This window comes from Triticum dicoccoides, chromosome 4B (genome assembly GCF_002162155.2).
Source record: "Triticum dicoccoides isolate Atlit2015 ecotype Zavitan chromosome 4B, WEW_v2.0, whole genome shotgun sequence".
Classification (NCBI taxonomy): Eukaryota; Viridiplantae; Streptophyta; class Magnoliopsida; order Poales; family Poaceae; genus Triticum; species Triticum dicoccoides.
Window position 1 is genome coordinate 339,872,488 of NC_041387.1, and position 27,115 is coordinate 339,899,602.

At 53.5% G+C, this 27,115-nt stretch overlaps 1 protein-coding gene across 1 annotated transcript in view; it reads left to right on the forward strand.

The window, feature by feature from the left end:
- The window catches only part of LOC119296108 (protein HUA2-LIKE 2-like), a 44,819-nt gene that overhangs the window by 7,058 nt on the left and 10,646 nt on the right, over positions 1-27,115 (forward strand). The window contains exon 3 of the mRNA XM_037574500.1: positions 12,604-12,680. Within this exon, the coding sequence (XP_037430397.1) occupies positions 12,604-12,680 (77 nt within the window). The remainder of the gene's footprint in view (positions 1-12,603; positions 12,681-27,115) is intronic.

Below are 27,115 nucleotides of genomic sequence, written 5' to 3' on the forward strand. Positions count from 1 at the left end.
CGGCCTGGCGCGGTGGCGGACAGGCGAGGGCGCGTGGAGGTCCGCGGTCCAGGCGTGGGTCGCTCGTCGCGGGGGGCTAGGGAGCGCGCGCGGTCGCGAGGCCGGCGTGGCTTGCCCCTCTGGGTGAGTGGCGGCCGAGCCTGGCCAGATCCGAGGGTGGCGTGCTGGTGGTTGCCTTGGATTCGGCGCGGGCTGGCGGGGCGGTGCCCCTCCGGCGTGTGGCGGCCGGATCTGGACGAACCTGGCCAGATTCGTGGTGTGTTGGACGCGCGTCGACCCTGCGCGTTGGTCCTGTGATGCTGGAGCAGGCGGCTCCGGCCGTGATAGATGCGGGATGCAGGGACTGATCTGGTCACTGTAGGCTCGTTGTGGGCGGGGTGGACCACGACTCCATGGCTTCTACGACTAGGTTCTGCGGCGGTGGCGGTGCGAGACTGCATGGACGAGCTTCTGTGGGCACGAGCGAAGTGTGCGGCGATACGGACGAAAGTCCTACACGACCAGAGGCCGGTGGCGATGGCGCCTGTGGGTGTGTCATTTTCCTCCTTGGAGGCGTCACCTGAGGTGTGTCGGCATCTTCCTCGTGCTCGGATGGTGGTTTGTCTCCGGGCGAAATCCTAGGTCCGGTGTTGGATCGGCGTGATGGCGGCGTGTTTGACGTCGTTTCTCTGTTGGGAGCATCACGTTTGGAGACATTTCCTGGAAGCTCTTTGCGGCGCTCCTCCGGTGCTCGCCGCTGTTCAAGGTGAAGCTCCAGGCGCAATGTACGAAATCATCGATGAGTCCAAGACGAAGCTCTTCCTGGGATCGACCAAGTCCCTCCGTCTACCCCCTGCTTCCAGGGTGGATGGTGCGTTGGCGAGGGAAGTTGTAGTTGGAGCTGCTGCTGTCTTCGGAGGTGATCGGCGTTATTCGAGACGCGGTGGTGATGCTTAGCTTAGGACAGGTGCTTCGGTTGTGTAGTCATGTTGTTTGTGGAGGGTGTAGCTCTCTGCGGCTATTAGGGCCGCAGTTTTTCCTTTCTCTTTTGATCTTCGGATCTTCACCATGTTGTTCTTCCGTTGCTTTCTGCTAAATCTGAATCAAGCCAGCAATTTGCTGGATCTTTCAAAAAAAAAATTCCCGAGCTTTGGAGATTAGGTGATATTCCTATGTTTTATCGCAGCTTAACTAGATTCATTTTCTGTTTTCCTTCTTCTTTCTTGTAGCTGCTGGTTTTTCATTGATAATATTTCGCGTTGCTGGTAATTTATAGTTTAAAGGAACTGGGAATCAGGTAGGATTTGAGTGATATGTCTTAACTCCGTTTGGACTTTGGATATATATACATCCCTGCGCCTCCTGTTTGAAGTTTGTTAGTTACATAATGTCCTCTTTATTCATTGTAATTTGTTCAAGTTTATTAGATGCATAGGTTCCAATTTCATTCTTAGTGTTTTGCTCTGTTGAACGTGACATATTTGTATTGCTATTCCTACAATCTCTAGCCTTGTAATTTAACTCCTAGAGATATGATAGGATTAGTTTCCTTGTCACGCAAGACATCTCGTGTATATATTGTGACCACCTCCGAGGAATATAATTGAGTTGCATCCCATATTCTCTCTACATGGTATCAGTTCTTCCGCGATTTTCCTCGCTTCCGCTCCCCCGCAGCCGCCGCTGCCACCTCCTCCAAACCCTAGCGCCGTCGCCGTCGCCTCCTCCTCCCAAAAACCCTACGCCGCCGCCGCTACTTCCTCCCTCCTGTAGCCGCCGCCTTCTCCCCAAACCCTCCTGCCGCCGCCGCTGCCCATCTCCCGCAGCCGCCGCCGCCCCTTCCCTCTACCACCACCGAAACCCTAGCCACCCGTCGCCACCCTCCTCTCCTTGCCACCATGTCCTGCTCCAAAGCCGACCCCTTCGACGCTGGTTCTTACGCCGGTGCCATGTTCACCTCCGACCGCCTCAATGAGCTCCACATCAAAGACCACGTACCCGTCATCCTCGACCTCGACTCGCCGTCCTACAACGCGTGGCGCACCTACTTCGCGCTGCTGTTCCGCTCCTACCGTCTCATCGAGCACGTTGATGGGAGCGTCGACTTCCGTGACATGAAGGACGACAACGAGTGGCTCGCTGTGAACGCCTGCATCGTCAAGTGGCTCTTCCTCACCATCTCCGCAGGTCTCTTCAACATGGTGAACACCCGTGACCCATCGGCGTACGCCATGTGGACACGGTTGTGCGATCTCTTCCTCGACAATCAACTCCAACGCCGTGTCTTCCTCCAAGGGGAGTTCTTCACTATTCAGAAAAACGATCTCTCGATCGACGAGTATTGCATGCGGCTGAAGGTTTTCGCCGACGAGCTGCGCAACGTCGGCATGACCATCGACGACTCCGTCCTCCTCACCAACCTCCTTCGGGGCCTCCACCCCGACCTCAGCATTCCGCCGCCAACCTCTCCCTCATCACGCCGACGTACGCCAAGGCGGTCACGTATCTTCGCATGGAGGAGAAGCGCCTTCGCCACGCTGCTTGGCAGGCGACCCACACCGCCCTCCACGTCGACCTCGCCGATGGCCACGGCGCGCCTCCCGCTCCGACCCCGCCTCCCGCGCCCGCCCCCTCGGGTGGCCGCAAGCAGAAGGGACGCGGCGGTCGGGCCCGCAACTCCAACCAGGTGCAACGCCCTCCCGCGACCACCGAGGCTGCTCCTACCCCGCCCTGGCTGTCGGGGTACAATCCCTGAACGGGTGTTGTGCATGCTTATTCCATGCCCATCCCCTGCCCCCTGGTCCGGGCATCCTCGACGCACGCCAGGCATCTCACCAGGCGCTACTGACCGCTCCCGCCCCGGTCCCGCGGCATATGGTGGTGCTGCGACCTACGGGGGTCCGGCGGCATATGGTGGTGTCGCACCCTATGGTGGTTCTCCGGCCTACGGCGAAGCATACGGTGGGACACACGGCGGTGCTTGGGATCCCGCCCTTCTCTCCGCTCTTCATGCCGCTCCTTCGCCAAGCAACTACGGTGGAGGTGGCGATTGGTACATGGACACCGGCACCGCCACTCACATGGCTTCTAACCCCGGTATCCTCTCCCGTGCCTCCCCCTATCCTTCAATTCTTGTATCGTGGTCGGTGATGGTTCCTCTCTTCCCATCACCCATCACGGTTCGTCCTCCCTTCCGTTTCCCTCTTCATCTTTAACCCTTAATAATGTGCTTGTCTCACCATCCTTAATCAAAAACCTATGCTCTGTTCGTACTTCGTGAAAATCCTGTCACTGTTGGGTTTGACGCTCTTGGTTTCTCTGTCAAGGATGCTCGCTCCCGGAGGGTTCTGCACCGATGTGATTCCCCCGATGATCTCTACCCATGTGGTCCTACGACGAGTGGCGGTCCGGTTGCTCTTCATATCGATGTCGCTTTGGCATGCTCGACTTGGTCATCACGGCGCCGACGCTCTTCACAAAATTTTGAGCACCTTTTCCTTTTCATGTAATAAACCGACGGCGCACACTTGTCATGCTTGCCGTGTCGGAGAACATGTTCGCTTACCGTTTCCCTCATCTACATCAGTAGCCACTTTTCCCTTTGATGTTATTCATTGTGATATTTGGACATCTCCGGTGCCTAGTAATTCGGGATTATCATATTACCTTGTGATTTTAGATGATTTTTCTCACTTCACTTGGACTTTTCCGGTACGTCGTAAATCCAATGTCGCCTCCACCCTCCACTCATTTTATGCTTACGTCCACACCCACTTTCATCGCACCATTGCTCATCTTCAAACGGATAACAGAAAAGAATTTGATAACCTCGCCATTCGCCACCTTCTCTCCACGCATGGCACCATCTTTCGTCTCACATGTCCATATACATCCCAACAAAATGGTCGAGCAGAACGTGTCCTCCGCACCCTTAATGAGAGTGTTTGTGCCTCCACCGAGCTGTTTGCCTACACTGATGCGGATTGGGCTGGATGTCCTGACACTCGGCGTTCCACGTCAGGATACTGTGTCTTCTTCGGCGAATCTCTCATTCATGGTCCTCTAAGCGGCAGCCCACCGTCTCCCGCTCGAGTGCTGAGGCCGAGTACCGTGCCGTCGGCAACGTTGTTGCCGAGACATGTTGGCTACGTCAACTGCTTAGCGAACTTCGGGTTTCAATCCCGAAAGCTACGGTGGTTTTCTGTGATAATGTTTCGGCCACCTACCTCGCGGCCAACCCGGTGCAGCACAAGCGCACCAAGCACATTGAACTTGATGTTCACTTCGTCCGCGAGAAGGTTCAGTTGGGTCAGCTTCGAGTTCTTCATGTATCGACCCAACAGTTTGCCGACATTATGACCAAAAGGCTTCCAACCGCTGCATTCCAGGAGTTCCGTTCCAGTCTTTGCATCGCCGATGCCGACGCTTCGACTGCGGGGGTGTTGAACTTGACATATTTGTATTGCTATTCCTACAATCTCTAGCCTTGTATAGTTGACTCCTAGAGATGTGATAGGATTAGTTTCCTTGTCACGCAAGACATCTTGTGTATATATTGTGACCACCTCCGAGGAATACAATTGAGTTGCATCACATATTCTCTCTACATGCTCTTAGGACCCATTAGTACCTGTTTACACTAATGCAAGGTTCTTTGTGACTTGTGAACACATTTTGATTTCACTTTGGCATGCTAAATGCGAACTTTTAATTGCTTGCTTGGCATTAATGGATCTTCAAGATAGGGATAAATAACTAAACTATGACCCGACCTTATGTTGGCCCTTGGACCACCTTGTTTACACTGGTGCAAGGTTCTCTGATTTCTGAACAACTTACGGTTTCACTTTGGCATGTTAAATGCAATCTTTTAATTGCTTGATTAGCATTAATGGATCTTCAGAGACAGGGATAATAAGTACCTAAGCTATGACCCGGCCTTATGTTGGCCCTTGAACTTTTTTGCTCACTGGATTAATCCCTATTTATTTACTTTTGTCCAGGAATATTGGTTATTGTTATGGCCGGGCAGACTTATGCCCGCAGGAGGCCCACCGGGCAGGCTTATTTAGGGGCTTAGCCCACAAGTTATCTTAGTTTTATTTCACATCGTGGTTATATAAACAAGTTGTAAGACTCTTTTGAGAATTAAGCAATAAGACAATTCTATTGCCCGGCTCCTAGAGGAGCCGAAAACCCTAAGCTCTAGCCGCCTCCTGCTTCCGCCGCCGTCGCACCAGCCGCAAGGACGGCGCCCTGCCGCCGGCCGTCGCGCACCAGCCCTCGCCCTCCTCCCTCCTTCCCCTACAGGCTACGCCCTAGACCCGGTAGAACCCTAACTCCTACCACCTTGGTATCAGGTAGCTCGGTTTTGACCATGTCGGCACCACCACCAATCCCGTCGCTGCCCACCACCACAGCGTTGCCGCCGATCCTCCCCACCGCGCCGCTGGCCCTCCCCATCGCGCCGCTGGGCTCCACCGCCGGCGCCTCCACCGGCCAGTCTCCGCCCCCTCCACGGGTCCGCCGCCATCAACCGCTACCGTGCCGCTGGTCTACTCCCCGGAGGCGATGATCGGCGTCCTCAACGACCTCGTCACCGCCGTCCAGAGCATCCGATTGTTCTTGGCCAGTCCGTACGGGCCGTCGCCACCTCTGCCGCCAGCCGTCCTCCGGACTGCCCGCCCTGCCCTGGTACTCGGTACCCGTGACACTCGCCGGGGCCCAGCCGTCGCTCCAGCAGCCGCCCGCTACTGCGACACAATGGCCGCAGTGGCCGGCGCCGGCCCTCACCGCGTCCCCCGTCACCTCCGTCACCCGCCTCCGGCCCGGGCAGTCCGCGCCGGGAGGCCTCCCCATCCAGCACGTCCGCTTTCCGCCGTCGCCATCCCCAATTCCGGCCTGGCTGACCGCGACGTCACCGCTGCCGGTCTACACGGAGGCCTGGGAACCGCCGGTACCCACGCTGTAGTACGATGAGCCGTCCGGTTCCGCGGGCCCCTACGCCGGCCGCCCCACCATTGACCGGGCGCCGCCGTCCTCGCTGCCCCGCACCGCCTAGCTAGTCGGCCAGGGCGCTTTGACCCAGACGCTGCCACGGTTCGCCAAGATTGACTTCGCACGTATGACGGCACGAAGGACCCCCTCAACCGGCTCAACCAGTGCGAGCAGTTCTTTCGCGGGCAGCGCACACTCGCGTCGGATCGCACCTGGCTCGCTTCTTACCACATCTGCGGAGCGGCACAGACGTGGTACTACGCCCTCGAGCAGGACGAGGGCGGCATGCCTCCATGGGAGCGCTTTCGTGAGCTGTGCCTCCTTCGTTTTGGGCCATCGATCCGTGGGAGCCGCCTGGCGGAGTTAGGCCGCCTACCCTTCACCTCCACGGTGCAGGATTTCACCGACCGCTTTCAGGCCCTGGTGTGTCATGCGCCGGGTGTGACGACACTTCAGCGGGCCGAGCTCTTCATGGGCGGCCTCCCAGACCACATCCGCGTGAACGTCGAGCTGCGGGGGCCCCAGGACCTCCAGACGGCCATGTACTATGCTTGGGCCTTCGAGCGTCGCGCTCATGCCTTGGAGCATGCGACACCGACTCGTGGGGCCGACAGCCCCCCCTACTACCCCCGGCAGCACCTGCACCTCCGGCCGCTCCACCAGGAGCCGTCCCGGCCGCGACACGGCCTTTTCGTCGGCTCTCTCAGGCGGAGCAGCTCGAGCGCTGCCGCCTGGGACTCTGCTTTAACTGCGATGTGCCCTACGCACTGTGCCATGTCTGCATGCGCCTCTTCTACTTGGAGACGGCCGTGGAGGACACACCCGTGGACGGGTTCGGCGACCCCACCGCGGCAGAGCCCGCGCCTGCGCCCGCTCCGGCAACGGCACTCGTTGTCTCGCTCCATGCGCTGGCCGGCATCCGTGACGAGCGGACTATGCTCTTACCGGTGACGGTTCATGGCGAGCGCCTGGTGGCTCTCTTGGATACGGGCTCCACCCACAACTTCTTGCCTGAGGCTACGATGCGGCGCTTAGCACTTCAGCCGACAGGCGGGGAGCAACTTCGGGTCACCATGGCTAATGGCGACCGCCTACGGTGCCATGGGCTTGCACGGGACGTGCCCATCACTATCGGCGACGAGCACTTCACCATCACGTGCGCCGGCATCGACTTGGGCTGCTTCGACTTCATCCTTGGCGTCGACTTTTTGCGGACTCTCGGCACCATCCTCTGGGACTTCGACGCTTTGACGATGACCTTCTGGCGTCTCGGCCACCGCGTCCGGTGGGAGGGCATTGGCGGCGCCTCGCCAGCGACGCCCCAACTCCAGGTGGTCGCGGCCACCTCCGAGGCCGAGCATCCTCTGTTGGACCACCTTCTGCAGCAGCACCGCGACCTCTTCGATGAGCCGCAGGGCCTTCCGCCGGCCCGGGTCTACGACCACCGCATTCACCTGCTGCCGGGCTCGATACCGGCGGCAGTCTGGCCCTATCGGTATCCTCAGCTGCAGAAGGGCGAGCTGGAGCGGCAGTGCGCACTCATGCTTGCCTTGGGCATCATCCGGATCTCCACATCACCGTTCTCGGCGCTGGTCCTCCTCGTCCGCAAGTCGGACGGCACATGGCGACTCTGCATCGACTACCGCGCTCTTAATGCTTTGACTCTGAAGGACAAGTTTCCTATTTCGGTGGTCGATGAGCTCCCGGACGAGCTACATGGGGCGCGCTTCTTCACCAAGCTCGATCTCCGGTCGGGCTACCACCAGGTGCGCATGCACCCCGATGATATCGCCAAGACGGCGTTTCAGACCCACCACGGCCACTTTGAGTTCTTGGTCATGCCATTCGGTCTCTCCAACGCCCTGGCGACGTTTCAGGCTTTGATGAACGACGTCCTCCGCCCCTACCTGCGTCGGTTTGTTCTCGTTTTCTTTGATGATATTCTTATCTACAGTGCCTCGTGGGCGGAGCACCTTCACCACGTCGCTATCGTCTTCAACGAGCTTGGAGCGCACAATCTTCATCTTAAGCGCTCGAAGTGCTCGTTCGGGACGCCTTTCGTCGCCTACCTCGGTCACGTCGTCTCAGCAGAGGGGGTGGCCATGGATGCCGACAAGGTGGCGGCCGTCGCCGCCTGGCCGATCCCGCATTCACCGCGGGCTCTTCGCGGGTTTCTTGGCCTCGTGAGGTACTACCGGAAATTTATCCGGGAGTTCGGCCTCATCGCCTCCCCGCTCAAGCGCCTGCTCCGTCGCGATGCCTTTGCCTGGGATGAGGAGGCGACCACGGCATTCGAGGCCCTCAAGGGGGCCCTCACGACGGGCCCCGTCCTTCAGATGCCTGACTTCGATCGCCCGTTCGTCGTCGACTGCGACGCCTCTGGTGCGGGGTTCGGCGCGGTCCTTCATCAGGGCGATGGACCCCTAGCCTTCTTTAGCAGGCCCTTTGCCGCGCACCGTCTTAAGCTCGCGGCCTATGAGCGCGAGCTCATTGGCTTGGTGCAGGCGGTGCGTCACTGGCGGCCCTATCTGTGGGGTCGGTCTTTCCGGATCCGTACGGACCACTACAGACTCAAGTTCTTGCTGGACCAGAGGCTGTCTACCATCCCGCAGCACCAGTGGATCAGTAAGCTCTTCGGCTTCGACTTCACCGTCGAGAATCGTCTGGGCTGCCTTAATACTGTCGCCGACGCCCTGTCTCGGCGCGATGCCGACACCGCCCTCGGTGGCTCTGAGGGGGCGGCACTCTGCATCCGCTCGGGGCCCTCCTTCGCCCTCTTCACCGACATCCCCCGGGCGACCGCGGCCGCACTGGACGCGCTCCTCCTTCAGCAGCAGCTGACTACGGGTGAGCTGGAGGAGCCGTGGCGCCTCGCCGACGGGTTGCTCCTACATGGGCATCGGGTTTTTGTTCCTGCGCACGACGATCTCCGTCACCAGGTGCTGTTGTTGGCCCACTCGTCAGGCCATGAGGGTGTGCAGAAAACCCTCCATCGTCTCCGCGCCGACTTCTACATTCCAGGTGATTGGGCCCTGGTCCGTGACTGGGTGCGGTCTTGTGTGACGTGCCAGCGTAACAAGACGGAGACGCTGAGGCCGTCTGGTCTGCTCCAGCCATTGGAGGTGTCGTCTCAAGTCTGGGCGGACATTTCCATGGACTTCATCGAGGGCCTCCCCAAGGTGGGCGGCAAGTCGGTCATTCTCACGTCGTCGACTGCTTCTCCAAGTATGCTCACTTCATCGCGCTCGGTCATCCCTACACGGTGGCGTCCGTGGCTCGGGCCTTCTTCGACGGTATCGTTTGCCTCCACGGGTTTCCCTCTTCGATCGTCAGCGATCGGGATCCCATGTTCACGGGGCATGTGTGGCGTGATCTCTTCTGGATGGCGGGCGTGAAGTTCTGCCTGAGCACGGCCTTCCACCCTCAGACGGACGGCCAGTCCGAGGTCGTTAACAAGGTGATTGCCATGTATTTGCGTTGTGTCACAGGTGATCGTCCTCGTGCATGGGTGGACTGGCTCTCGTGTGCGAAGTACTGCTACAACACCTCCTATCACTCCGCCCTATGCGCCACGCCGTTTGAGGTGGTTTATGGCCGGCAGCCCCCGGCGATTCTCCCTGTTGATCCGGCCACGGCTCGGACCGAGGCGGCTGGGGACCTTTTGTGGAGCCGTGACGAGATGCTGGCGGAGGTCCGGCAACGCCTCCTTCAGGCCCAGCAGTTGGCCAAGCACTACTACGACGGCCATCATCGCGAGGCGGAGTTTGCGGTGGGCGATTGGGTGTGGCTGCGTCTTCTTCACCGCTTTACGCAGTCACTAGACCCACGCGGCGAAGAAGAAGCTGGGTCCTCGCTATGCCGGGCCCTTTGCTGTCCTGGAGCGCATTGGGAAGGTGGCTTACCGCCTTCAGCTTCCGGCGGGTGCTCGCATCCACGACGTCTTCCACCCGCGGCTCCTCCCGCGCTTCCTCCGACCGCCGACGGGCGTCTTCTTCCAGGACCGGAGATGGTCTTGCAGGCCCAGCTACGTCGAGGAGTGTGGTACGTGTTGATTCAGGACTTCCGGCGGAGGACGCCACTTGGGAGCAGCACGAGGAGTTCCGCCAACACTACCCAGAGTTTCAGCTCGAGGACGAGCTGTTTGCGCAGGCGGGGAGAGATGTTATGACCGGGCAGACTTATGCCCGTAGGAGGCCCACCGGGCAGGCTTAGTTAGGGGCTTAGCCCACAAGTTTTCTTAGTTTTATTTCACATCGTGGTTATATAAACAAGTTGTAAGACTCTTTTCAGAATTAAGCAATAAGACAATTCTATTGCCCGGCTCCCAGAGGAGCCGGAAACCCTAAGCCCTAGCCGCCTCCTGCTTCCGCCGCCGCCGCACCAGCCGCAAGGACGGCGCCCTGCCGCCGGCCGCCGCGCACCAGCCCTCGCCCTCCTCCCTCCTTCCCCTACAGGCTACGCCCTAGACCCGGTAGAACCCTAGCTCCTACCAGTTATCTTCAATATTTTCTTCTTTTGGGACATAACCTTGTCCAAAGTTCTTGTTCAGTTAATGAATTCATTGAGCTGTAATAAGTGCGTGATGTATACGTTATTTTTGTTAAGTGGTTTGGCTTAAAGCTAAAAAAATCAAACTGTATGTTGGTGTTCCATGGTTGGCAGTTTACTTCATAAACCTTCTGCATTTGATTCTCATCATTGGCTAATGTTTGCATGACTCAACAAATTTTCTTCTCAACGTTGTTTTCAATAGTTACACTTGCTGCACAATTGTTCTCGAAAGTCAAAACTTCTAATGTTAGTACCACACTCGCTACATGCTGCATACTTGGTTAAGCTATTTGTTTGCTGAGATGCTTAGAGCATCTACAACCACGATTGCCAAATTTGGCACCCTATATGTCCGCGGACAAGCTCGAGTGTGTCCGTGGAGCCCCGTATCTCCGCATCCATAGCCGCCCTCCTCAAATGTCCGCCCCCAAAGCCATACAACCCATGCAACGTGTTCCGCATTTACATATATGCAATTTGAACATATCAATAGCAAACATATATTGGAGGATAGCAAGTTTCATCATCACATAGATACAACCAGACACAAAATGTTCATCACCTAGTTACGATAAACGATAGGTAGATACTTGCGGAGGAAGAGGCCGCCAAACTTCACCACTTCCTTGCCGACCGCTTCCCCTTGGAGTCTTCGGAGTGATGGGTAGTCCTCCGTGTAGGCGCCGGCGCCGAAGGGGCGGTATCATCGTCGGTAGTTCTGTTGTCGGAGGAGGACGACTGGATCCCAGCCAGACGCCGGGCGGCGCGGGCGTGCCCTCCCGAGACAGGCGGCTTTCTTCGCGGCAGCCGCCTTCTGCCTTGCTAAGTGCTTGGACTCCTTGATTCTGATGCAGAGTGCCGTCGCATTTTTTGCGGCGGCAGCGGCGCGTGTCTGTCTCCGCTGAGGTGAAAGGACCGGCGGATGACGTCGCGGAGGATCTCATCATCGTTGGCAGCGGGAGAAAGCGGCTCTAGCGCGGAACTGCAAGATCCGCAGCCGGACCGGCTGGAGGCGGTCGGCGCCGCCCTCTGCCTTGCATGGCGATAGGCCCGCGGCCATGGTTTCGGCGATGCTTGGGACAAGCACTGAGCGCCGCCTGGGAGGAGCAGTGGCTGGAGGTGCTGGGCGCCATCGGTTGCCAGCTGCCTGGCGAAAACTGCAACGTGCGGTCGCATGCCGACGCGGAGCCGCAGCTGCCCCTCCGGCCATAGAGGAGGCTGTGGAGCTCGAGCTCTTGCTCCTATCCACCAGTGACTGGCGGAGGGCAATGCGGAACGCGAGCTCCTTGTCGTCTGGAGAGGACGAGCTGGAATCCTTCTTGACGAGCGCCTCCCAGTCGATTGTGTCGGATTTGCTGCCGGATCTGATGCCATGGTGAACGAGAGAGCACGAGGAGGGGAGGAGACGGGGCAGTGGAGACGGAGCGGTCAAGAAGAGTGACGACTTTGACTAGAGTTTGGTCCGGGTGGGGTATTGGTGGGGGCGGGGTAGGCTATTGTAGGCCGGATCCGATGTGGCAGATGCGTCCGGGTGTGTCCGGTACGCCCCAGATATGGGCTATGTTTGGGAGTGCCGGTAAGCCCACACATTTGGGCTGACTATGCGAGGTCCAGTTGGGTGGCAATTTGCTGTCTGGGCAGTGACCGAGCAGGCTGCCCGGATGTTTGGGGACCATATGAGGGCTCCGGCTGTAGATGCTCTTAGTAACTATTCTATATGGTCAGTTGAACTCGAAACTGTTACATAGACATCCTGCATCAATGGTAAAGAAAGCTCTAGATGCTAATTGTGTGTCTTGTCACTGCATAGTGCTTATCTTGCCTAAGCGAACGCCTGGCACGATTAAGTGTTAGGCATTTTGTTGTCCCCTTGCGCCTTTTTTTCACTGTCCTGCATACTTCCTTAATCGCTGTGTGGCTATATTTACCAAGGAGGTATTAAGTTAACTGCAGAATGTGCTAATTTGTTCCTTTGCTGATGTTAGACTATTTCTGGGAGGCAGAAAGTTTCATATAAATTATTTTCCTAGTGTTTCAGTTTATTTTATTTGAATTTGCTATTTGCATGCTTTGCAGATAAGTGAACCAGAGCAATGGGGTCTACCTTCTGTTAAAAATAAGCGTCTGGTCTACTTCTATGGAACTAAACAGATGTAAGCTCTATTTTGACTGAAACCTTTCATCTTTGTATGGAATTCAGAAGCTGCTTGTATCTCTATGGCTCATCTGCTTAGTGTGCGTTGAAGTTTTTCTATGGCTCATCTGCTTTGTCTTTATAATTGGACAATTGGTTATATATGGAGTACTTGTTATGGTAAAAAAGAATGCATACCTTTGTAAGTATGTTTTCTTGGGTTATTATGTCAGTGCCTACTTACTATTTGCGCACCACTTTACTTTCCTGAGTAAATAATGTTATTTATCCAGCTATAAGTTGCAGATTAGATAGATACTTTAGCATGGATTAACATCTGCTTGTCAAAACCTGTTATTTTATTTCTTATGTAATTTGCACGTGAGCTATGCAATGTTCTTACCTACCTATATATATTTGTTGAACTAAGAAATAGGATAAACTTAAGGTTGTTAACTCTGGACAATCCACTTAACTGGAAAAATTACATGCCATGGGTAAGAGAAATCAAACTACACATTTAGGCCAATCTCTTGAAAAAATTGGAGTTATACTGAGCATTGAGAAAAGCACAATTAGTTTCTGGCACAGTCCTCTCTTTGTTCTGGTGTCTGAGAAAGTCGCACTACCAACATGTTCTGTTGAAGTTGTCATATGGAGTTTTTGACAACCAATAATACAATGGTGTACAAGCCAAGGGAAGAACTTGCTCCTCAACCTTTCGGAGTAGAATAATTCCTTATTTGTCCCTTTCTTAAAATGTGCTTCCCTGTTGGCCTAAAAAATGTATTCTAAAAAATATATTTCTTCCCTATTTGACACCATGGAAAAATTATATGCCATGGGTAAGAGAAATCAAACCACACATTTAGGCCAATCTCTTGAAAAAATTGGAGTTATATTGAGCATTGAGAAAAGTACAATTAGTTTCTGGCACCACCCTCTTTGTTGGTCTCGTGTCTGAGAAAGTCACACTACCAACATGTTACCGAAAAAGGGTTGCCCCCCGCTTTATATTATAAAGCAAACATCATCACAAGCATCCGAGCGAACCGATACAAACACACCCATCCCGATACACAGCACACACCCAAGGCAAGATACAAAGGTGCCGGGCACCGACACACCACTCGGACGACAACCAAGCAAACTAGATATGAACGAAGAAGAACTACTTGGAGCCACCGAGGAGGGGTGAGATGGACAATGACGGAGCAAGGACTCTAGGACGGTGCCTCCCAGAAGGGTACGACCACGGATAGCCGCCACCGTCTGATCCGAAGATCAAGTTTTCACCCGGAGCCACACGAAGGAGTGGGAGCACCATGACGGAGCCTTCAAGAAGGATACGACGTCCGTGGACGCCGCCGCCGCCGGCCAGTACGAGGACTGGGCAAGTGATGGACCCCGGCGATCACACCCCTCCGACACCCCCGCTCCGCCCACCACCCCGCAGCCAAGCCCTCCACGAAGCCATGGCTACCCGCCCGCACCTGAGACGCGGGTTCCGCCCTCGAACACCACGCCTCCCTCCACAAGGGCCGTCGCCCAACATCCAGGCACCCCCAAGACCATCCAAAGAGGGCAGCTTTGTACCAGAGGGACACCCACGACCGATGTCCCGCGACAGAGGACCCGCCTTGAGCATCGCCGGAGTTGCAACAGCCTGCACGAGGCTGGGGAAAGGGGGAGGTGAGGGAGCGGACGCATCCGGACCGGCACACCCCTGTGCCAGTGACGGGTGACCCGAGTACGTCGGCGCCGCCCATCCCTCCAGCCAACCTCCCCACCGGACACACCCCCGTGCCGCCCCATCTCAGCAGCCGTCACAGAACAACGCAAAGCCACCGTTGCAGACCCGGCCACCGGCGAGGAGGACCCCCAAGGACCGCCACTGACCACCAAGAAAACTCACTATGACACCCCAAAATTTTGACCTTGTTTTGTTAATTAAAATTTTGCCAGGAAATTAAAATTATTATTTTCTGGGCTTCCTTTTGATTTTTGGACCATTTTTCTCTCTTGTTATTATGGAGTTTTCCCCAAAAAGAAAACCTTTCAAATATGTTATTGGGCTTGTTTAACCTCTCAAGAAAAACTTTTCTTTTATTAGTAGAACTAATTACATAGTTAATTTGCTTAATCTTTATTTTCTTGAAAAATGGTTTTCCAAGGTTATATGGCCATATTTGAACTACAACTATTTGATAAATTCACTTAAAATTCCAACCAAAATTTAGAGGTGTCAAGTGATGTTTTAAAATCACTTTTATGCAAAAATATCTTTTATTCATGAAATATTTTGAGCTCTACACCCGATTTTCTTCTCTGGTCCAGTGGGCAATTTTGCACTACAACCCATTTAAATATTTCTTTCTAGCTTCCACCAAAATTATGGGATGTTAGTAGCAGCATATGTTTCAACTTTATGCAAAAAACCAGTGTTGTTCTTTGAAATTTTTGAGTGATTCAACCTCATCTTCATTCTGGTCCAACATGATGGTTTGTACAGCATTCATATTCTTGCTTGCTCTTTGGCCCTTGATTCTTTACCCTGCTTGTAGACCACCCTACAAAACCCCTAAGTCCAGGAGCATGCAACCATTCAAATACTTTTGGTCCATGAGATGATGCCATTTACCTCCTGTCCAGAATTGAAGTTCTGCAAAACTTGCACTAGCAAGTTTCCTCTTTTGACAAACTAACCTCACCACCCTCTTGTGCATCTAAAGAGACTAGGATCTGGAAGTTTTTACCACTCCAAGAAATGCCTAGGTGCCTGTGGCATTTTGTCAAACACCTTGAGAGCATGGACAGATTTGGCATGAGTTTTTATTTGCACTATGAACTTGGTCTCCTGACCAAACCACCTTGTCCCTTGATCTTCTCTCTATCACTAACCTTATCCTGTTGCTTGCCAACCTCGCCCGAGCGCTCTGGAGTGCCATGGCATTTCACCGAGCAGTTGGTGGGCGTGTACTGGGCGCGCCCAGAGCGCGCCAACTGCAGCCACACATCCGAAACCGCCGCGTCGCGCCCCTGGTTTTGCCACTCACTGCAGAGCCACGCCACACACTCTCCCCTCTCTCCAGAACACGCCAATCAGCCCCTCGCCACGCCTCCGACAGGCCAAGAGCTAGCCGCCACGGCCGCCCGGCAGTGCACCCTGCCACGGTCGGCACCGCCGAGCCACTAGCGCTCGCCAGCTGCCCCCTGGAGCGGCTCAAGCTCATCCGCAAACTCGTCCTCTAGCGCGTGTCGCCGCCACGTCGCCCTATCTACAGAACGGCGGTCGCCGGCAAGCTTATCCACGGCCGCCACGAACCGACTCGGATGTGCTATAAAAGGAGCCCCCCGAGCTCCTCCGTGCACGGAGGCAGCCTCACACCATCCTTCTCGTGCCCCTTTAGTCGTCAATCGAAGAGAGAAAGTCGTCTTCTTCCTCTCCGGCAACTCCTGCCGCCGCCATTGCCCCAGCCATTCTGGCGCCACCAGGACCTCTCCCTCTCCACTCTCTTCACCAGAAGCCCTCTATTCCTCCCATGAACCCTTCCCCTGCTCGATTTTGATTGGGAACCACCACAGCCCCAAAACCACTTTACTCCCGACGCCGCCGGCAACCGCGAAGCTCGTCGCCGACGACTCCCTCCATCCCCATCACTCCCTCGACCACCGGAAGAACCGCCCCAGTCTTGCGGATCCATCCCCACCCTCGGGGGCCCGCGAGGAGCCGCCTAACGCCGGCGACGATCATCGGAGCCCCCGCCTCTGTTCGTCCAGAGGAAGAAGAGGGGAGGGGACTGGTCAAACCTGACCAGTGGGCCAGGCAGGCCCGCTGTCAGTGACCCAGCCCCGCCACCACGTGTATTAAGTGGAGGCGCATTCTCAAAGTACGTCTTCGACGTGTGCGTATATTCGAAACGTTTTTTTTCTTTTTCTGTTTTATTTTAAAAACAGTTTTTGACCAAAACTTTGACCGAGCTTAACTTTTTAAATACAACTCCAAATGAGTTGATTCTTTTTCCTACCTCTCTCAAATATTGTCTAGTTTATTTTAAGATTTATTTCAAAAAAAATCAGACAACTTTTTGGTACTGTTTTTGAAACTATATATTGATTCAAAAATATTTTAAATAGGATTTTGGAGAGAGGAGAAAACTTTCAAAAGTTTTGGAGTGCACTCTGCCTTTCCACACATTGAAGGCAAGCATCCTGAACCCTGGCATAATATTTTTTGCATGCATTGTTTGACACAATCATGACACCACCTCATTACATAGGACTCGTTATTTTATGTGGTGATATGATCATTTGCATGAATGCTTATTGGAATTTCCTTGCTGTTGGAAATGGACATGCTTGGGATGATGATCATCCTCGTATGCCTTTCGTGCCTACCGGAAGGAAAACGGGAAAGTCTCTGTCTTGGGTAGACCCGAGCTTGTCCCTCGTTCCTCGTCGAGACGAGTGTGTCCGGCATGGCATGAGGGGTATGATGAGTGGTGACTCTGTCTGTTGGATGAAATATATTCGTTATGCTAATCATGCAGGGAATACTTAAACCTCCTGAGTCGACCCTAGATCGAGTCTTGTTCCAGTAACCCCCATACTTGTTTCGTACTACCACTCGTCTCTACAACAAGTAGAGTACGGTTCAGTAAGTTGTCAACCTCTTTCTAGCACACACCGTACAGAGAGGCCATGGTGGAAGATACCGGTTGTAGCTGGTAGGCAGGCCACCTGGTCCGGGGGCATGGGTGTTTCCGGTTGAGACCGAGAGGGGAGGCCACCCCTTAGAGCACGCAATATAAATTTGATCCCATGCTACGCGAGGTTGTAGCCTCCCCACTTAGAGTTTGCTTGACAGGTGTCGTGGGTGATTCCAGACACGTGTGAGTTAAGCTGGTGTGTGCAAGTTAGGTGTGTTTTCAACAAAAAGACCGTAGACGGAATTAGTCCTGATGGACTAAAGAAATCCGTTACTCGTGGGTAAAGAGTACACCCTCTGCAGAGATTAAACCTATTCGAATAGCCGTGTCCATAGTTAAGGATTACAGTCTGGGATGGGTCAAGTGTCGGTCTTAGTGTCGGTCTTCGGAGGAGAAAAATTGTTAAACCAGAACATGGATCGTGACTTGAGACTTATGATGATTATTATTTTTATTATGGACTAACACCTTTATATTAATTGAAATACCGAATATCCCTGGGATGGTTTTACCTCCTGGGCATTCACTGTGATTATTTATAAGCCCTTTATGTGGTGTCGCTCAGACGTCTGACTGTGGCATGCTTGTTATTTCTTTTAATAAGCCCTTTATGTGGTGTCGCTGAGACGCCCGACTATGGCATTTCTTTTATAAGCCCTTTATGTGGTGTCGCTGAGACGCCCGACTGTGGCATGCTTGTTATTTCTTTTATAAGCCCTTTATGTGGTGTCGCTGAGATGCCCGACTGTGACATTTCTTTTATAAGCCCTTTATGTGGTGTCGCTCAGACGCCCGATTGAGGCATTTCTCTTTATTTACTAACCTTTCGAGGCGTCTCTTCAGACACCCGATCGGTGCCTTTTATTATTAATATGTTATTGCATTTTCATAATTAACCTGCTTACATGCATCTGAGATTTATTTACCTTTTGTGACTGACGTCATGAGCATAAATATTTCGGAACATCGTTGTTATATTATACCCATGTTCATAATATTTGCGAGTACATTCAAAGTACTCACTGGCTTGTCCCTGGCTATTGTCTTGGCCAGATTTCTTGCACGGAGAGGAGCGACCTTGATGACAGCCCCGGAACCCACGCAATGGTGATAGCAGCCTCGCGAAGATAGGAGTTAACCTGGTCAGCTGTTCCCGTGGGAAATGGAGTCCCATAGATACTGATGATTCACAACCCGCTTCCGCCATCAACCTCTAGAAACCATTTGTTGTACTCACAGACCAAAATGGTCTTGTACTACATATTTTGTGTTTTGCTTGGAATTTTTGTGTCAAGTTGGTGCCTCATCAGCTAACAGTAATCCTGGGGCTGATGAGCACAAGGGCCATTTTCTGGGAATTAATACCCGGAAAACCGGTCGCGACACTCATCGGGGAGCCCATCTGCGCTGCCGCCGTCGTCCAGCCAGTGGGACGCCTGGATCCCGACCAGCACGCCCACCAGCCACCGTTGCTGCGCCTCCACCACCACCAGTCGCGGCCATGGAAGAAGCGGACGCCCGCAGCCCACGCCGCCCTCGGCCCGCGCCGCCTGGGCCCAGATCTGGCCGTCCGTCGCCGCCGGAGCCCACCGCGCACCACCGCTGCTACAGCCCCTTCATGCTGCCGCCCACAGCCCGCGTCTCTGCGGCCACGCCCCGAGCCAATGTTGCGCCGCTGGAGCCCACCGCGCACCACCACTGCTACAGCCCCTTCACGCCGCCGCCCACAGCCCGCGTCTCCGCCGCCACGCCCCGAGCCAATGTTGCGCCGCCGCCCGACCAGGAGACCTGCGCCCGCCGGGCCGAGCAAGGGAAGGAAAGTGCCCCGCCGCCGCCAACATTGGTCGGGCTTTGCCCGCCAGTACGTCGAGGCGGCGGCGAGGGGAGGGAGAAGGAGGAGGGGGGAGTTGGAGGCGGAGCTAGGGTCCCCCCTCCCGGCGCTCGCGGGAGCGTCGCGGACTACTACCAACATGTTCATTTTTTTCCTGAGAAAACGCAAAAGAATTTGCGTTTCACTATATCTAACAGGAAGATATTGGGGGTACAACCTCTAGAAAGGAGGGACACACACGCGTGCACACACACACACACACACACACACACACACACACACACACACACACACACACACGAGCGTCCTCGCCAATCGACTACAACTAGGTAAGGAGGTGCCCTTAACTAGACACGCAACAACATTAGGCCTCGCCCAGCCTTGCCTCCAGCCAAAAATGGCGAGGCACCGAGACTCGGAGCAACGGGCAGCATCACCGCATTGATTGCAACTCCAGGACTGCCCAGGCCAACGTACCTCGCACCCATGTGCCTAGAGAGTCGGCGGGTGAAAGGCAGAGTCCGACAAGGACTAAGTAGCATTCGTTGAGGGAGCGCTGGCAGTGGCATATGTTGCGACCTGCTCCATGTCTAGCAGTCTACGCCAGAGCGATGCATCACCATCCACCATCTGCCGCATCAAGTACTCCACTTGCAGCCAAAGCAACACCTTCAAGAGGGGAACGACGTTGAGACGCCGCCGCTCCCAGTCTAGAGGTGGTCGGACCTAGGATTTCTCCCGGTGCTCGAGGAGGAGGTCTGGTGTCACGCCTAATATGCGATCTTATCCTAGAGGAGCTCGAAGGTCCCACCAAGGATGGAAGCGCATATTGAAGATGCTTTGCAATGTGGATATCATTACATCGTACCATGTACATAATAGATGGGGATACATACAAAGGCATACAATTGCAACATGAATACATCAAACAGAAGAGCAACATCCGACTACGGATGAAAACAAACAAACAAACAAAAGCCCAGGCTGCCAACCTGGAACCTATCCCAAGATCGACGAAGAAGAAGCAGAAGAGGAACTCCAAAAGCAAGCAAGCATCGCTCTCAAGTCAAATCATCGCATTACCTGTATTTGCAACTATTGTTGTAGTAATCTGTGAGCCACGAGGACTCAGCAATCCCATTACCATGGGTATCAAGACTAGCAATGTTTAATGGGTATGGAATGGATAAGTGGTGAGGTTGCAGCAAGCACTAAGCATTGTATGGTGGCTAACTTATGAGTACAAGAATAAGAAAAGTAACTACGCATAACGGTCGCAATCTAGTAATGATCAATAAGTGATCCTACTTACGAATCAATCATAACCCCACGTGTTCTTTTTTCGAACTCCATCGAAAAGAGACGGTCACGGTTACGCACGCAGTTGGTGCATTTTAATTTGGGTTAGTGTCAAGTTCTCTACAAGCGGATATTATAAATTTCCACGTCACCACATAATCGCGGGCATGGTTTCCGAAAAGATTTAACCCTGCAGGGGTGTCCCAACTTAGTCCATCATAAACTCTCATGATCCGCGGAGGAAAAACCTCCATCTCGGGACAACCCGATCAAGCTCGGAATCCCGGTGCACAAGACATTTCGACAATGGTAAAACAAGTCCAGCAAGACCTCCCGACGTGTCGACAAATCCCGATAGGAGCCGCGTATCTCGTTCTTAGGACACGGCGGATGAGCTAAGCGTACAACAACTGAGACCCGAGTTTCCCCAGGGGAAGCCGCACATGACTCTATTTTGGACCAACACCATTGGCACTGTCCTACCTGTATTATGTTGAATAACGAACCTCAGGTAGCGCTAACTCTCTATGCGTCAAATTTATTATCATGTTTATTATGTTGGGCAAAAATTTAAACCAATGTTGGGCCTTGCTGGAAGAGTTTTATTCAAAGCGAACTGTTAGGGGGCCGATAAACCCCGACCGTGTTAGGTACGCAAATCAAGGAACATAACACTGGTATGACGGAAACTAGGGCGGCAAGAGTGGAACAAAACACTAGGCAAAAGGTTGATCCTTCCACCCTTTACCAAGTATGTAGATGCATTAATTAAATAAGAGAGGTTGTGATATCCCATGATATCCATATCCCGACATGGAACAACCTCTAGCAACGCTATAAGACGGGTTGAGCAAAACGGTAACATAGCCAAACAACGGTTTGCTGGGATGGTGGAAGGTTAGAGGTTGTTTCATGGCAATTTGGGAGGCTTGACTAACAAGTGGTAGGTAGCGCGACATAGCGATAGCATTGAGACAACTAGCAAGCAAAGGTAATTGTCATATTGCCTGAAATCCCGCTTGGAAGAAGATCGAGTCCATGAAGAAGACGGACCAACATAGTCGAACACATCCTCACAATCGCAACGTAACAGGGAACTATCGAGAAGAAGCACAACCGGAAAGAAGCAAACAACACGGTAAATGACCAAGCATAAACATGGCATGATGCACAACCAAGTATGATGCATGTCCGGTTTAATGTTGTTACTCATGGCAAGTGATGATGCATGAAAGAACCCCACATCAAAGCAAGTTTAAATGAGGCCGGAAATAACACATAACAATTCCAAAAGTTCCCCATATGCAAATTTTGAATTTGGAACAGATCTGAATTGAACATAATGTTGTAGTTGTTAAACAACAAGTTAAAGTGCACCATGATGATCTGCACGTTGTTCTAGTCAAGTTACATATGTAGATCATTTAATTCGGAGCTACGGTCTAGAAGTATGAGCTAAAGAAGTTCAACATGGCATTGATGCAAATGCAAGAAAAACACAATCAAAAACACTGCAAAACATGGATGCAACATGACATTATGAAACTACATGCAAATCTAAGCAAGTTTCATATTGGACATGATCAAAACGGAGCAACGGTTCACACATACACAAGGCAAGTTTAAATAACAATCTGCCCAAAACAGCATGATGCCTACTTGGGATGCACATAACAGCAAGCATAGCAATTTTACTATTTATGAAATTGACATGAGCATACAGAAGACATGGCAATCTCCAACTTACTCCATTGGCACAAATTCATATGATGCATAGATTAATTACTATGATCTTTGCAAAATGGAACATGTTGTTAACAGATTAACAGTGTACAGAAGACATGGCAATCTCCAACTTACTCCATTGGCACAAATTCATGTGATGCATAGATTAATTACTATGATATTTGCAAATGGAACATGTTGTTAACAGATTGACAGTTTTATCATGATGGCAACTTGAGAACAAGAAAGAGACATGCTACATCAACTTTACATGGCAACCAAGGGCATGGCATAAAAGTACACATAACATAGAGCAAATCACACAAAGGAATCATATGCATATGAGCAATGGATGAGTGGCAAACATCATGGCAAGTTTGAAAGTTTTAACAGTTTTCTGTAATCAGCAGCAATTAACATCAGGATGCACTTTTGCAATGAAGATTATGACATGTAGATGCACTCTAGTATGCATGCAAATGCCACTATCATGTAGAGCATAGAGAGTAGATCAACTTTCATATATAAATCATCTTTATCGGACAAACATGCATAAAGTTACAGCAAGTTCAAAATGCATATATGATGTTAAAAACTGGGGACTCGGTGAAAATAGACCTTGCGGGAAACGGGACGGGACGGGCGGATCCAGCGGATCTGTTTGATTCGCAGGTGAGGCTGATCCAGGACGGGATGGGACGGAGTGGTCCAGGTCGGGGGAAGCTCTATCCCTCATACAGAATGGCGACAACGGAAGTCAATGGGGACGGTCGGGAGGCATGGGACTCCGGCAGGCGTCGGGGAGACCGGGAATGGGCAGATCCAGTCGTGGGTGGCCGGATCCAGGCAAGGGCGGCGGACGAAGCTTGGGGCTACGTTGTTGCCGACGGAGCTTGGGGCGGCCATCCATGGCGTCCTGGTACATAGAAGAGAGAGAGGGCACTGTGTGTGTGAGAGAGAGAAGTACGGGGAGGAAGGGAGAGACGGGGAGAAGAGGGCGGCGGTCCTGGAGTCGCCGGTGGGCAAGGTCTGGCGAGGGCTTCGGGAGGCGCGGTCTGACAGGAGGAGCTCGGGGCTCTCCCGATCCAGATTGGAGACGACGGCGGATTTGGGCCCGGTTCGGCTCGGGCCGGGCCGGCGATGGGCTCTGCAGGCTGCGGCGTAGTGGGGAGCGAGGCAAGGTGATGTGGCGCGACAGGAGTGGTGGAGGGCGGCTGCTGGGTGGCGGCTCGGCTAGCGGCTGAGCGACAAGTGGCGGCGGTGGCTGGCGGCGCTGAATCCGTGGAAGGAGGCTAGGGGGTAGGGTTTCCTAAAATGGAGGTGGGGGTTTCCTTTTATAGCTAGGGTTAGGGTTTGAGGGAGTTTTGGGGGTCTTTTCGGACATCGGATCGCGATCGAACGACTACGGTCGCAAGAGGGGGTAGGTTGTGCTAGTGGGCTGTGTAGAGGGGGGGTGGTGTGGGCTGAGAAGCAAGGGAGGATGGCAGCCCGGCACGGCTTTCGGATGCTAAAAACGTTCGGCGAATAAACCGGCTATAGTGCCGCTATAGTTATCCGTTGGGGTATCAAACGGACTCCGAATGCGACGAAATTTGGCAGGCGGTCTACCTACAATATAACAAGACTGCACGCCAACTTCCACCCCATTCCGAGAACTTTTTATCCCATTTATAGAATAATATTTCGGAGATGCCACGGGCGCGTGCGTGTGTGGTTAGACTTAGAACAGACAATGAAGAGGACGGGGAGAACCCAATAACTACGGGCGGATGCAAGTTTGAAAAGAATGACGGCACGAGTGCCGATGTAATGCGAATGACGCGATGATGAATGCAACAAACAAATGAAACACACAGCGACAAAAGAATGGAAGGGAACTGGAGTGTCGGTCTCGGGTTGTCACATCCGCTCAGGGTCATGCCAGCGCCTCCAAGGAGGTGATGGCACCCTCGGGCGACGCCGTTGACACCGCAGGCTGTCGCCACGTGGGGATTTCGCCCCGACCCATGAGCAAAGACCTCAGATGTAGTGGCAGACCGGACATGGGGAAAAACATTGGAAAAGACTGACGCACATGGAGGAGGGAAGCCTAGGAACGTTGAGGTCGCGGGAGTGGGCACCTGCCAGTATAGCACCAGCAGGCCGGCCACCGCCGGGAGCGCGTCTAGCCGGCGACAACAGTCACCTGCAACACGCCGCCACCACGCCCGGCCCGCAGCCTCCGCCGCCACGATCCACTGGGCACAACATAGCAGTAACCGTCAGGGTTGCCGCGCGCTTGCTCACCAACCCAGCGGCATCAACCGACGGCGGCCGGGAGAGGTGGGAGGAGGGAGAAGGGTGGGTGGGGGCAAAGTCGTTGTCATGGACCAGGGCAGTCCCGCGCCCACAACTTTGTCGCTCGTTGTAGTGGCCATCTGCCTCCATAGGAGCGCCCCTGCCCATGTGTTCCACGCCATCTCGACCTCCCCTGCGCGCAGACAGCCGCCTGCCGCGCCACTGCGCGCTCCCACCGTACAACGCGCAAGCACACCGGCACCTCCGGCGGCGGCGAGGGGAGGGAGGGGGTCTTGGGTGCGGCTAGGGTTTCGCCACTAGGATCGACATGGGGGCTCCAAGTGTGTAATAGTCTCTCTTTCTATGCAACTACCAACATGTTCAGTTGAAATTGTCATATGGAGTTTTACAACCAATAATACATTGGTGTACAAGCCAAGGAAATAACCTGCTCCTCGACCTTTAGGAGCAGAATAATTCCTTAATTGTCCCTTTCTTAAAATGTGCTCTCCCTGTTTGGCTTAAATTTTCGAAGAAGTTGCAATGTTGGAATTTTATCTGGCAAAACACCATATGAGTAAGACTCGTGAAAACTCTCGAGTTCATATGGATTAGGGAAGGCATAGGTTCAACCCATAAGGGCATCTTAGGGACATATACCACAAACTTCAAGAGTAAATAACACAAGCTCGAAAGCCGAGCATGGTTAGCCAAATCTGAGAAAACAATTTACCAAAGGCATTATATATTGGGGGAAGAACTCACAAGGTGATTGAATATGAAGGACATTGTCGGGTAATAAACCAACATTGGATCTGGTGATCCACAATGGAGCTGAGGTGAGTATCGGTGCTCAATCAAAGGAAGAAAGAATGCAAAGGCATCGGATTATAGAAATATCAGGATAATTCCAAAGCTTAAATACAAAAGAATTATGATTTATGAATCAAGGGATCAGAAGCAAACACTCTGATTAAGGATGGAAAAATTGAATAGACTTAGGGGTACAATCGACGGTAATTTGATTGGTCGAGAACCAGCTCATGTCCAGAGTGACGTCTGAGCCAAAGGGACGAATTCTAATTTCGAATGATGATTGCGACCATTCACAAACATATCGAATCAAAGGCTCAAAATGACGATGACAACGGATACTAATGAATATTGCTAGACATATGGAAAGTAACCATAATGCAAATAGACAAGTATTTGCAGAGCGATAGCTGGCATAGGGTTACCGGAAGATCAAATCCCGCGCTAGGAAGGGCAACCGACCGCCTCGGCTGCAGCGGATCCGCGCGCGCTGAGGCCGTGTAGTGGCGGGCCCGGGCCTGCGGCGGTGTCCCGTCGCGCGCGTGGGCTGGCAGGCCGGCCTGGCCCGTTGGCAACGTGTGGTGCTCGGGCAACAGGCAGCGGGCGCGCCACCCAGCGACGTCTCTCCGTCGCCCGCCACGACGATTCAAATTCAACAGGCGGTCGCCTTCGCCGCGGCCGGCTCCTGGCACGCGGCTTCTCCCGGCCGGACGAGACAAAGGTGTAGGATCTCTCGGAGGGGGAAACTGCTGAGGCACTCCGGCTGCGATCCATGGCTCCTCACCAGCTTCGGGGACTACTGTCGGGGGGATAGACCCCGGGTAGCCTCATCCACACCCAAAGATGTTTCAAGACATCGGGGGCAGCTAAGCCCCTCGTGCCGACTGGTCACACGGCCGGCTTCCAGAAGACGACGCGCTCCAAGAAGGCGGCTTGGGTACGGGCCGGCCTCCAGCAACCGGCCCGTCCTCTCCCTTGGAGTCTGCACTCAACCACTACGACAAGACGGAGCGTAGCAACAGTGCCACCTGCTCCCCCCGAATCTCGGAAGGGCATGGCTACAGTCTGCGTTGACCAGGCGGCCACCAACCCGCCTGACGGAGCACTGTAGCCATACGACCTCTGACATGGCCCTGTCAGCAAGGACGGTGCTACAGCGAAAGGCAATCAGCGTGGCCCGCAGGCGGCGGGCCCTACCTGCCGGTTGGATTCTCGGCAGTCGGCGATGTCACGCCCAATATGTGACCCTATCCAAAAGTAACTCGAAGGTCCCACCAAGGATATACCCGCATATTGAAATGCTTTTGCAAGGTGGATATCATTACATCAACATTTACATAATAGATGGGGATACATACAAGAGGCATACAATGCCACACGAATACAACATCACAATACATAAGAGCATCATCCGATTACGGATGAAACACAAACAGAAACTCAAACGACATCCACCCTGCTAACCCAGGCTGCCGACCTGGAACCTATCCCCTGATCGAAGAAGCAGAAGAAGAACTCAACGCAAGCAAGCATCGCTCTCGCGTCATGATCATCGCAAAAGCTGTACCTGCAACTGTTGTTGTAGTAATCTGTGAGCCACGAGGACTCAGCAATCCCATTACCATGGGTATCAAGACTAGCAAAGCTTAAAGGGAAAGGAAGGGGTAAAGTGGTGAGGTTGCAGCAGCGACTAAGCATATATGGTGGCTAACATACGCAAATAAGAGCGAGAAGAGAGCAAAAGGAACGGTCGTGAAGCTAGCAATGATCAAGAAGTGATTGTGAACTCCTACTTACGTC